Source organism: Colias croceus, chromosome 14, assembly GCF_905220415.1.
Source record: "Colias croceus chromosome 14, ilColCroc2.1".
NCBI lineage: Eukaryota > Metazoa > Arthropoda > Insecta > Lepidoptera > Pieridae > Colias > Colias croceus.
Window position 1 is genome coordinate 8744783 of NC_059550.1, and position 13855 is coordinate 8758637.

The 13855-nt window shown below is 33.3% G+C and overlaps 2 protein-coding genes across 2 annotated transcripts; one reads left to right on the top strand and one right to left on the bottom strand.

Annotated features, from left to right (window-relative positions):
• The first annotated feature begins 20 nt into the window (after nt 1-20).
• LOC123697504 (integrator complex subunit 11) lies at nt 21-2031 on the top strand. Its single transcript, XM_045644043.1, has one exon. The coding sequence runs from the start codon at nt 171-173 to the stop codon at nt 1956-1958; it is 1788 nt and encodes a 595-aa protein (XP_045499999.1). The 5' UTR covers nt 21-170; the 3' UTR covers nt 1959-2031.
• LOC123697505 (probable tubulin polyglutamylase ttll-15) lies at nt 1980-8438 on the bottom strand. Its single transcript, XM_045644044.1, has 7 exons — nt 8269-8438; nt 6540-7282; nt 5504-5666; nt 5137-5223; nt 4295-4503; nt 2965-3181; nt 1980-2157 (listed from the first exon to the last, which is right to left on the bottom strand). The coding sequence occupies exons 1-7, from the start codon at nt 8287-8289 to the stop codon at nt 2044-2046; spliced, it is 1554 nt and encodes a 517-aa protein (XP_045500000.1). The 5' UTR covers nt 8290-8438; the 3' UTR covers nt 1980-2043.
• Nucleotides 8439-13855: the final 5417 nt, after the last annotated feature.

A 13855-nucleotide genomic window follows, 5' to 3' on the forward strand; every position in this document is an offset into this window, starting at 1 on the left:
AGTTTTAAATCACGTTTGTTGTTTCGGATGTGCATATAATTTATATAAAAATACATGCTTTGAAACTGTGGAAAATTGGGATAAAATTAGTAAACTACTTTTGAAATTTTAATGTGAATTAAACATTCCAGAATTAAATAAAATATTCATAAGTGGAATTGCTAGCCAAAATGCCTGAGATTAAAGTTACTCCCCTGGGAGCTGGCCAGGATGTCGGCAGGAGTTGTATTTTACTGTCAATGGGAGGAAAGAACATTATGCTGGATTGTGGTATGCATATGGGATATAATGATGAACGCCGATTTCCTGATTTTTCGTACATCGTACCAGAAGGCCCTATTACAAGCCAGATAGACTGCGTCATTATATCACACTTCCACCTCGACCACTGCGGGGCTCTGCCGTACATGTCCGAAATGGTCGGCTACACAGGACCTATCTATATGACACACCCAACGAAAGCCATAGCCCCAATTCTCCTTGAAGACATGAGGAAAGTAGCAGTGGAGAGGAAAGGTGAGTCTAATTTCTTCACATCCCAAATGATTAAAGATTGCATAAAGAAAGTTACAGCTGTGACCCTACATCAGTCTGTGATGGTTGATAGTGAATTAGAAATTAAGGCATATTATGCTGGACATGTGCTCGGCGCTGCCATGTTTTGGATAAGGGTAGGATCACAATCTGTTGTGTACACTGGAGATTATAACATGACTCCTGACCGTCATTTAGGTGCAGCATGGATAGATAAATGCCGCCCGGATTTGCTGATATCAGAGTCAACATATGCTACTACCATAAGAGATTCAAAACGCTGCCGTGAAAGAGATTTTCTTAAAAAAGTCCATGAATGTGTCGAAAAGGGTGGCAAAGTACTAATTCCTGTATTTGCTTTGGGTAGAGCCCAAGAATTATGTATATTATTAGAAACGTACTGGGAACGGATGAATTTAAAATATCCAGTATACTTTGCACTCGGTTTGACTGAGAAAGCTAATAATTACTACAAAATGTTTATAACATGGACTAATCAGAAGATTCGTAAAACGTTTGTGCAGAGAAATATGTTTGACTTCAAACATATCAAACCTTTTGACAAATCCTACATAGACAATCCTGGAGCAATGGTTGTATTTGCTACACCAGGCATGTTGCATGCTGGTTTATCACTCAATATTTTCAAGAAATGGGCACCCTATGAGCAAAATATGTTGATAATGCCTGGATTTTGCGTACAAGGCACTGTAGGTCATAAAATAGTTAACGGAGCAAAGAAAATCGAATTTGAGAATCGTCAAGTTGTTGAAGTGAAAATGGCAGTAGAATACATGTCTTTCTCTGCGCATGCTGATGCCAAAGGTATAATGCAATTGATACAATACTGTGAACCTAAAAATGTGTTACTGGTTCACGGAGAAGCTCAGAAGATGGAGTTCTTGAAAGACAAGATTGAAAAGGAGTTTAATGTCAACTGTTACATGCCAGCTAATGGTGAAACAGCTATTATAAACACTCCAGTCAAAATTCCAATTGATGTTTCTCTAAGGTTATTAAAAGCGGAGGCTGTGAGGTACAATGCGCAACCACCGGACCCGAAGCGCCGACGGGTTGTTCACGGAATCTTATGCGTCAAAGACAATAGACTATCGTTTTTAGATATCGATGAGGTGTGTGAGGAAATCGGTATAACGAGGCATGTTATTCGTTTCACGAGTACAGTACGATTTGACGACCCCGGCCCAGCCGTAAAAACTGCGGAAAAATTGAAGGCGTTACTAGCTGAGAAGTTACAAGGCTGGTCCATAACCATATCGGATGGCAACATATCAGTAGAATCCGTTCTCATTAAAGTTGAAGGTGATGATGATAACACGAAAAATATTTACGTGTCATGGACAAATCAAGATGAAGATTTAGGTAGTTACATTTTGGGATTACTGCAAACTATGGTGCAGTGATCTTAGTCAATAAGAATACTGTTATTTTCGAAAGGTTTATTTTTGGATAGAAATAAATAATGTTGAAAAACAATGTTGGTTTATTTTAGACACACCATGTTTCATCAATATTACATTTTCCTTGATACCATATGTATTGAAGTTTGTTCATTTCATTTAAGTCTTTTATCTTCGCTTCGATGTTTTTGTCGTTTTGTTGCTGAAACGAAAAAATAATAAGCATTAAATAATAATCATTGTAGATCCTTATGTATTTGACGAATTTTAAAATATCTATACTAATATTATAAAGAGGAAAGGTTTCTATGTATGTATGTATGGTTTTCACGCATAAACTACTGAACCGATTACATTGAAATTTAGCACACATGTAGAGAGTAACTTGGATTAACACATAGGATAGGTTTTATCCCGGAAATCCCACGGGAATGGGAACTATGCGGGTTTTCCTTTGAAAACGCGTGCGAAGCCGCAGGCGGTAATTTAGTAAAAAATAACTAGTTATAATAGATAGATAGATAGAAAACACTTTATTGCACACAAAAACAAAATTTACAGAAACGATATTACTTATAATAAATGTACAATTTGGCGGCCTAGTTACTTATTCAGTCAAAAAAAATTTAGGACACGATTTCATTTTATCGGGCTAGCGGCCTCTGCCTTCTGGAGATAAATAGTGATTAGCTCCTCTATGTGAATTGTGAATATAATGGCTGTTTAAACTTTAAAAAGACGATGAATAAGAAATAAATGTGATGAAATTTGTCTTCTATCATTTATTCAAGGTCATCTTGAGGTCAAGTCAATAACTGAATTATTCCGTATAAAATATAATATTTAGTTTTTGATTTATTAATCTTAGAAAAAAATCATTGAACTTGTAACTAACCAACATCTTTTAAAAACAGGTAAATTTGCTTTCTACATAATATGTACATAACTATTTGTTAAAATTTTTAATTGCACGAATAGTTAATTAATAAAATATCGTAAAATAATTTACCATTGCGGGTGGAAATAGTCTTCTAAAATCACCCTTATGTATGTGTTCTCTATGAGCTGTTAACAACGCGTTTTTCAATTTGTTGTTTAAGCATGGTTTACACAGTGCACATGCAGATGTCGCATCACAGTTATCTTTACAAGTTGTACTACATTCCTTGCTGTACACTGCGATGTTTTTTTGAGCTGATATCATATTCTGCACAGCAGTTTGGTCACTGAAAAAACGCATGTAATTAGATGATATATTTGATTGATATATAAGTCGCTGTCGCTGTCTGTCCGTTCCTACGTAAGCTTTTAAACACGGCACACACAAAAAACGGATTTAAAAAAGCCGTTTTTTGTACAAACACGAAGGTAGGTATTGAATATATAATTGAATGTTATTAGAGAAGTATTTGTTCTTCTATTTAGAAGGTAGTGTTAGTCACACTATTTAAAACTAAATACCTAACACCTGAACAGTTTTCGTGAAAGAAGATTTACTACTCTAGTCAGGGTGAAACTAGCCAGTTTAAGCTTATAAAGCTAAAAGCCCGATCTCAAATCGTCGTCATCACATTTAGAAATGCTAGATTACCATTTTGTTTGCTTTACGACCTCAAGCGGTTGTGTTATATTTTTACGCATCTACATAGACTTAGAAAGAAAGTGTAATCCGACGTAGGTATATTTTTGTATAGGAATTGAAAGTTTTGTCTAAAAAATTGTAGTTAGGGTTTCTTTTATCATGGTATATTTTATCCCAACATATTACAACAGATATAATGCAGCACGGGATCTATTTAATACAAGTAACTAATCACATAGTTACCTATCTACCCACGCAAATCAATTTCTAAAAATTTCATCTGAGGCGAAGATTATTCTAAAAAGTTTTGCAATCAGTTTTGTTTCCTCTGAGTAAATTGGACAACATAACATGGTAACAGTAAGATTTTCTATGCAGAGAAAATTAATGCTAAGTATAAAATAAGTTTTAAAGATTTAAATCTTTAAAACTACGCAACGGATTTTGATGCGGTTTTTTTAATAGATAGAGTGATTCAAGAGGCAAGTTTTAGTATAATATAATTTATTAGGTTTTAGACAAAGCGGGCGAAGCCGCGGGCGGTAAGCTAGTTAGTTTTTAAACGTTAAACGTACATAGATTGGTCTTATGTATGTTTCATTAGAATCTGTGATTAGAATACTTGTAATGGAATGCAAGTGAGAGTAATAGAAATAACAATGGATGGTTTTTTGTTTAAGGTTAACTGAGATTACTCTAGGTCCTAGGTCCACACCTAGGTCTAAATAAAATTTAAAAAAATGTCCATAGACAATACCTCAAATTGCCCATATGATTGGCCACTCCCGTCAATGAGAACAGATTATACAACACTTGTTCATAAAGCAATTGATTTGGCGGGTAATGTGCTGAACTTAAATTCGGTGACATGTTCGCTTCGATTAGATAAACTTTCAAATCTTCATCCACGATAAGATCAAAACGCATCATTTCAAAGAAATTATCGCCTGATCTGTATTTTTTCAGCTAGAAAAAGATAATAATTAAAATACATACATTACTTAATAGAAATAAGTGCTTAAATTTATTTAGAACCACCGCACATCTCGTCACAAAAACCTCTACCACCCACACCATCTGGATGGTTGGCGAAGTACAACCGTGCGCTTTATGCGCAACTTTCTCCCGCGTACTGCTTTACTATGGAATAAACTGCCAAAATCTGTATTCCCGAACAGCTTCACTATGGACACCTTCAAAAAAAGAGCTTACAGCTACCTGAAAGGCCATTAAACTACGCTATTCCCTAATCCACCGGTGGCATATCCTATTCTACCCTATATCTTGTCCATTTCCCTCTTCTAGTAGGCAACACCCGTAACATCAGTTGCGGTAGTCTATGGGCGGCGCACTTAGCTTACCATCAGGCAAGGCGTCTGCTCGTTTGCCTTCTAATTTCATAAAAAAAAAGAAACTTATGGTATTTTTGACGCTATATTGTAATATTAAGTATAGAAGTTTAATGTCAATATGAATACCCTGTAGGTGGATAATCCCTAAATCTAATTTAGACACTTGAATAAGTTTATTTGAAGAAAATTATATTTAGCAGAAGGTGGATAATAATTATAGAATTTAGACAATTTTAATGGAACTTACCGCCTCAATAATATGATGTTCATTGTTGATAAAAACTTCTCTAATAGCTTTTTGTATTTCGTCCCACATGTGTGTCGTATTCTTACCCTAAAATATACGTGAATGGATTTATATCTATATTTAAATCTATAATCTCTATGTTAAGACTAATGGCAACAGAAGCTTAAGGGTATATCATAAAAAAAATCCTGAAAAACATTAATGTACTATTTTAGTTATTAACATCATCACAGGCCCATATGTACGTTCCCACTGCTGGGACACGAGCCTCCTAATACAGTCCATAATCAACTATGCTGGCCAAGTGGGGGTTGTTTGTTTGTAAAGTTTAATCGTTGAATATTAATAAAAAATAATAAACCCATACCTTGGATTGAGCATAATGATCAAACGCATCCTTCATGCTGAATCCCAGTGCTGTATACGGGTGTGCCAAAGACGGTACCTCCCAGGTCGGCAGGTAATCATCACCTATCACGTATTTATCCAATTTCTTGGGATCCAGGGGATAGTATTTCGCTGGGCAGTATCTGAAAAAAAAAAACGGTTTAAAGGTTTGAGTCAGTCTGTCAAAGTGACATTTCACGCTTATGAGGCCTTTACTAAGAACATGTTTTTATTTGTGTTTGTGTGTGTGTTTGCGTTTAAGTCATACAACAATAATTTTAAATATTCAACAAATCGTTATTTTAAAATTACCACGGATCAAGAGAAACCTTATACAAAAATAGCATTCAATAAAAGACCATATCTTATATGTTTAAAATCTTGCGTTTATTTTTGTATCCATATCCCGGTTTAGCCTACATAAAATGTATCCATGAAAGAACTTAAACCTACGCGGAAAATTTCCAAATCTCAATGTTTAGATAACGTAAATGTGGACATACATATAATATTCGGGTCATTCACAAATGAAATAATATCTATTGAAGATGAAAATAGCTGCTTTTATTATGATACTTTCCTTATTGGTCATAAAACTTATAGAGCGTTTACAAATTGGAAGGACATAATACAAACATAGCTAGGTTGTTTTGGAGATGAAAATAGTTTGTATCCAACATAGATAATGGTTGGATATATTCCAAATCCAGGCCAACGTATAATTTATTCTTTTTATATTATTTCATATTTAAAAATTTATGATTTTTTTAATCAGGTATTGCTTTATGTACAGTGTACCTACTTTATATATTATATTTTGACGCATTTGAGACTTGAGTTTGTTCTCTTGTTTTGTAAAAAAACTGCATTATTAAACCGCATAAATTAGTTTGTAAGTTACTATGTATTTTTTACAGGTGACCGTGATTCCCTACCGGGTAATCTTGAACATATAGGTATAGGCATTAAAGCCCACCAAACTATTTATAAATTGAATAGGGTTTATTAAACTATACCTGAAAATAACGTCTCCTTTGTACCAGTAGACCCTCAGAGGATTAACAGATGTTAACGCGACGTACACGCCAATATCGAACTTATGTCCATCCACCAAAAATGGTTTTTGCACGAACTCCTGCACAAAACTTTCGCCACTTGACAAATCTATTTCGCTCACGTTTTTAAGGTACACACCTCGGTGCTGATTGTGCTTTTCCAAAAACAATGCATTTCTATTCTCTCTGGCATATTTTAAAAATTGTTCCTTGTTTTTGGGCAGTTTGAACGCTCTTGGGATATATGTGGAATTCGATGTAGCCAGATCCACTTTCATCGTTATGAAACCTGTTCCGGGAAAGTGGTTTACTTTTTGGTGTGGTTTTAATTTGCTTATAATCGAGTTCAGTACTCTGAAAGGGTAGTCGTGCGACCACAGGAGCACCCACGGGGTGTCGTTCGAAGTTTTCTTGTAGCCAAATCTTTCTAGAACCAAATGCACGTGCTTGAGCAAACCATTTTTATTTTCCGCGTCGTAATATGCTGAATATACCCAGTAGTTCTTACTGAACACCGTATCTTTGGTAACATTTCTATTTTGTACATTTATTATCTCTAAAGCTATCCCCAAGGTGACACCGATTATACACACGAAGAAAATCAGATGAACATTTGTGTCATTAGCAATACTTTGTTTGGTTGCTTTCACTATATTGTTATTGATATTTCTTTCGTTTTGGTCCTTGTCTGTTGCTTTGGTAACCTAAAAAAAAACAATATTAGTTTATTCCCTATAATTAATGTATTGTGAAGATTGCCATTGGTCAAAAGTAATATTAACATTATCAATTATCTATCATCAAAACCATAAAAGTTGAGATATTACTTATGAGCATTCTAAATATTTGATTACTTTTCATTCGTTCTAGTCTCAATAGCTGTAATCTGTGCAACGAATGAATTTAAGCACAGTCACTAATGAAATAATAAACATGATCATTCAATTTTCTTTCAATAAGTAGATTGAAATAAAGATATAATTAATATGGCTCTTCTACATTCTATAAGAAATAGAGTAAGTGAAACCTACAGCACGGAATAGGTACATAATTGATAATAATATGATAAGGTATAGGTATATACGCCTAGATAACTAGGATATTGTATGAATACGCTATGTATGGTAACTACTAACTAGCTTAATTGTTTATTTTTCCGTTTTACATAACTATAAGATTTGATTCTTTATATCATTTGGACTTTATCTACAAGTTTGCCTTGAAATCGTTGCACTTTGCAATTTGCATAGCGTAATATTATGTTTGTCGAAGGCACTTATTCCATTTCCTATGTTATTAATTTATGATATACGATTTCCTAAGTAATAAACGTTATAATTTAAAAGGTACCTAAGTACCACACCGCATAATATAAAAAAAAATCGAAACGCATGTAGGTACAAAACATTTTACCTGCCGATTCTATAGAGGAATGATCATTGTTCGACTTGTTTATTACGATTTAATCAAAATTCAAATGCTACTTGATTGATTAAAAAAAATACCATAGGAAAGCTCACATTATTATCTAGTAGGTAGGTACCTACCATACTATACGCCTACTATATTTTTTGTCATAAATAAAATATAAAATTTATGGTTAAAATGTAAATGTTTTATTTAATTACACACCACTAAATTAAGTAGGTATTTTATTTACTTAATAAAAAATATCATTCAAAATACTCACGTCTCCTTTCTTATTCTTCATAGTGTACAATTCCTAATCGCATAGTAAAATTAAAACAGTTCTTTCTACAAGTAAAGCACAGCCATAGACAATCGAGAATAAAAAAAATTGCACATGAATTGGCGCGAAAACATGCGTATGAGCACAGACGCAAACGCGCTAAGAATGAAAGCATTTTACAGACAGAGAAGTTCTTGTTCAATGGGTGTGAGAGAGACAGAATTCACTTTCTAAAATCGTAGTGTGAATACAACTTTTTAAGGTCACATCTTTGATTGCCACATAAGTCATACATGATTAAAAAATAGGAAAATCTTGAGAATTCAGTGCAAATATCATAACAATAAAATACTTTTTTGTCTATTAAAAATTTTGTATGAAGTTTAAACGTCCTATAATAAGCAACGTATCCACTAATAAGTTAACAAAAACGATAAGATTAAAGTGCAAATCGCAATTTAATTATTTAATATCCTTATAACAAGATAATCAGGAATTAAACAATAATGTGTATAAGAGTTATTTTTATTTACGTTTTTTAATAATAAACACAGGAAGCATATTTTAATTACTGTTGTTATTTTAACCTTCTCTTAGTAATAAAAACAACCTAGGGGAGACCGGGTACAAAAGTAACGGTGGGTCGAAAGTAACAAATGCTCTCTAGATTTATCCAATGGGCGAACACCGCTTAGCCTCTGTCAGGTGATAGCCGAGAGTGCCCCCCTTAATTGTATTCATTCGCCGGGGGCGCCACGCGTTGTTAGGCTGTGTGACAGGACACAACGTGTTTTCACGAATCAAAAGTAAGATTTTCGACATTTTTTTATTAAACGTTTACGTAGTCTTAAAAGGATGATAGAAATCTGAATGTTTGCATATCCATTCTTGATTAGAGTAATTGTGAATTGCTCATAATCATTTTAATGTAGCACGTTCCGTTTTAAAGTTTTGTTGCACGTCTTGGCAAAAATATAGACGGGTACAAAAGTAACATAGCCCTATGGGTACAAAAGTAACATGTTATTTTTGTCCCATTATGATTATGTATATTTTTATTTACACCTTTACTTCAACAGAATGCCGTGATAACGAACTAGATCGAGGAATTACCGACACGGCTGACGAGCATTTTGAAAGATGATTTTGGCACACGTCACATCCTGTTACAAATGACTCGAAATTTTGTGGATCATTTGTAACAGGATGGCGGTTCTTAGTACGCAAAAATGATGGTCAGAACGCTGATACCGGATACCTTAAGATACTAAAACGTTTTATATTAGAGAATCTTAACATAAAATATTATAGTATCTTCACCGTGTGTGACGCGCTTTAGAGGCGTTGCAAAAAAATATAATATTTGCCATATTATCATATTATTAGATTTACAAAAAAAAATAAAAGCCGGGAATACTAGTTCAGCTACCTTGCGTCGATCGAGATTTACTAATAACAAATAAATTGATCTACGCGACTATTTAATCGAGTGCTCTACAGTTTATTTTCGGTTATCTCCATCAACGAGCATAATGTGAATAATTTTTTTTTTTGTTAACCTTGCTGAGGTATTGGGAAAGGTACCAATTTGAGCCAAAAGATATTTGGAATATGGACGAGACAGGGGTGACCACTATAATACCAAAACCTAACAAAATTGTAGAATAAAAAGGCATTAAACAAGTACATAGGTGCCATAACCTTAGCAGAGCCTGGAAAATTAGTAACTGTTACTGTTGCCATTAATGCTCTAGGAGAACACATCCCGCTTTTTTCGTTTTGCTGAGGGTCCTGGTGGTTGTGATGGAGCTGGGAATGCTTGTGGATGGATGCAGGATGTAGAATTTTTAATTATAAAAGAATGATTTTAATTAATCTCATTACTTAAACTAAGAATATTTTTTATCGATTTGTTTTGTATTATATTTGTAAGTATTATATTTAAAATACAAAAGTTGGTTTGTTTTACTAATACAAAGTCTTTAAACAAATAATTTGTTGATTTACCATCATAATATTGTATTAATTACCAACCCCTTTATCTTGTTACTTTCGACCCACGACGTGTTACTTTCGACCTGCTTACGGGGTCGAAAGTAACAACTGACGATTTTTTTTTTTAATTTCGTTTATTAATATAAAACACTACATAATGTAATAAATTGAAACGCTAGTGTAAAGAATATGAACTAAATTTATATATGGTTATATTAATTTAATGATAACATTAACACCCAGTGAGAAATCAAGGCAAAAGTACAAAGTGTTACTTTTGTACCCGGTCTCCCCTACTACAAAGCAGAACCTGCGTCATTTTTGATTTTACAATGTCGGTTAAAAAAAGTTAATTCCTTATAGAGATAGGTTTACAAAATAAATATAAGGAAGCATTGTCGTAATATATAAAATATTAAAAATTAATTTAAAAAAATTCTAAGTAAGATATCATGCATCCTGGCATGCCTATATAGTTTGCCGTACACAAGCTAGGTATGTGGTTTGAGGTTTCCCAAAGACCGGTAATCTAACCAAAATCTATATGCATAATTTAGATAAACAGAATTCTCTGCATGTCCATTTGCCATTTAATATGAAAAATTAGGTACAAACCAATAAGTAACCTATATTATAAAAAGTGTAAAAAGTAAACAAGTAAACTATTCAAAAAATTTTAAATAAAATATTCTTAATAGCCTAAGCCTCTTAAAAAATAAAGATGAGTATTATTACCACTCATTAGGTACATGTTTAAATATTTAATGTAAATTCCATTTTCCGAACTTCAAATATTATGTTACGACGTAAACGTTAAAGACACATAATCTTAAACAAACTGTTGAGTAGGCAAATAGAATACAAACGAATATCATCATAAAATGCCGTTCATCTTTTAATAGCCGTTCATCTTTTAATATCACAGACTAATAATAATATACTACGTATACAAATAATATGTATATAGCTATACGTAGCTGTGTGTCCAATAGGGCCTACCTAAGCGGGAATTAAAATATATTCCAAACTACCAACCCTACAGCAAACTTTCAACCCTTATTACATGTTCCCTACATGTAGTAAATTTATTGAGAACAAAAACAGAGATATTATGTGTTATAAATTATAATTATAACGAAATTTTTGACGATGATGATAGATAATTAAATTTTGATGAATATTTTTATAAATATTTTAACGTAAGATTTAATTTCCACTGCTATTTCTACCCTGTATATTTAGTAATTCCTAAAGTACTGTCATGTATCCTGAAGTATAATTGAGTAATTTGAAACTGATAGGGGTGTTGTAATCCTAATCGCCTACTCAAATTTCTAGATAGTCTAGACTTATGCACAATGCAGGGAATAATTAGATGATTTTGTTATCATTCCTATATTTCCTTCTTGTAAAACTTTTTATTCATCATAATATCTAGATCTATAGATATGTTCTCTATTTAAGACTAGCTGCAGGAGCTCGCGAGTTTGGAATACAGATAAAAGGAAGCCTATATGCAAATCCATTATCCAGACTATTATATTTGAACCAGATTAAAACAAAACCAATCATTTGTTAAGCGTAACATCCTCATCAAAAACTCATTACTTAGTACGACATTAGAATATAGAATGAGTAATAAACGCCCACAGTCCACAATATAAAGACAAAAACAAGTATAATCAAGCAAATCAAACAAATTATGTGATTGTGCATTATCTCGTCTCAATGTTTTGTGTTTACAGCCGAAGCAGACCGGACGGCGGGCGCCGGGCAAGTGGCCTTGTGGTATGTAGCGGCTAATGTTGGATTTATTTATCTATATCTATACTATAAATATTATAAAGAGGAAAGGTTTGTAATTATGTATGTATGAAGGTATGCATGTATGGTTTTCACGCATAAACTGCTGGACCGATTTTGATGAAATTTGGCACAGACAATCTTTAGACCCTGAGAAAGAACATATAGGCTACCTTTTATTGCGAAATAATTTGTACCACGGGGAAGTCGGGGCGGGCCGCTAGTATTTTATATGTATGGAAGGTTTTCTTTGTATTATTTTTTGAAAGGAATGGTTTTAGAGATTCAATATAATCTTTCACTGGCTGGGTCAATACCCAGATCTGCCAATGCAGCAGCAGAGTCCCTATCTATAACTTTGCGTGTTAAACCTCAACACTTTACTTATCATAATAGGTAGAGTTAACAATGTCACTTGTTTTTTCATACTTGATTTTTATTTCGACTTCACAGCTTACTAACTACCTATAAACACAAAGATGGATGGAACGCAGAAAAAAAGAAGAGATAAAAAAAAAAGATACAACTAACAAATAAGGCAAACTTTTTACGTAATCGTAAAATTCAATTTTAACATTAGAAAATAATTTATCGTGTAAACTGTAGACTACCTATAGTATAATGCACTGTTTTTGGTATCTACCAACTTATCTAAGTTTACTTAAAAAATCTATATTTTTTCTATCGGTAGGTCCATGCAACCATATAGGTATACAACCTATCAAAGTTGCAATTATTGTAAAAATACACCCTACACCGTTTATTCAACTGCTTTTTTTTTCCTTAATTTATTTATATTTCCTTACAAAACAAATAATTACATACAATGTGTTGAAATCGTGGACAGGACTCGAAGCAGGCGTCGCAGCGTCTACAGGGACATCGATCGCACGCACCCGAATCGCACTGGATACTTGTGACCATATTGTACTGTTTTTGTAGGACACTTTATAAGCGTTATTTTAGAAGATAATATCCATACTAATATTATAAATGCGAAAGTAACTCTGTCTGTCTGTCTGTTACTCAATCACGCCTTAACTACTGAACCAATTTGCATGAAAATTGGTATAGAGATATTTTGATACCCGAGAAAAGACATAGGCTACTTTAAAAAGTAAACCCCGGGGTAAACCCCGGGACATAGGATAGGTTTCATCACGGAAATCCCACGGGAACGGGAACTATGCGGGTTTTTCTTCGACTGCGCGGGCGAATCCGCGGGTGGAAAACTAGTGTTTTTATAGATTATTGTGATTCAGTGAAAACGGAAAAGACAGAGGAAGTTATCAATATGATTTTTAATTTAAGAAGTGTATTTTACACTTGTTAGAGCTTCATTTGTTGTGAAAATATGTAACAGTTGTTGTTGATAACATATTTGCTATTCTATAAAAAGCTTATATTTGCATATCACTATTCTTAAATCTTTATATTTTATTTGCGGGGTTTTAATTTTAAAATAATATTATTTGTTAAAAAAAGAATTTCTTTTGTTTGCGATATTTCATTTGGGCTTCATAGAATGAATAATAATTGTTTTGAAAAAGTGTTAATCAACAATATCACAATCAACATATTTAAACACCACGGGACTTATCCCCAATTTCCCGTTCACATACACACCACACTGAAAATCGTAGCACGACAAACCGGCGCCAATACTTCTGCAACAAATAGTTGGGAGTTCGAGAAAACATTTCCATTAGGTTCGCAACTTCCATCGAACATTCTAGATGGATTGCTTGCGTATAAAATGATAGTGTTTAATAAAGTTATTGAATTATCT

Coding starts and splice junctions, on each gene's coding strand:
- LOC123697504 (XM_045644043.1), top strand. CDS start 171: ATGCCTGAGATTAAAGTTACTCCCCTGGGAGCTGGCCAGGATGTCGGC.
- LOC123697505 (XM_045644044.1), bottom strand. CDS start 8,289: ATGAAGAATAAGAAAGGAGAC. Junction 7,283..8,268: donor TGAAGAATAAGAAAGGAGAC/GTGAGTATTTTG, acceptor GTTTTTTTTTAG/GTTACCAAAGCAACAGACAA. Junction 2,158..2,964: donor GACTATTTCCACCCGCAATG/GTAAATTATTTT, acceptor TTTTCGTTTCAG/CAACAAAACGACAAAAACAT.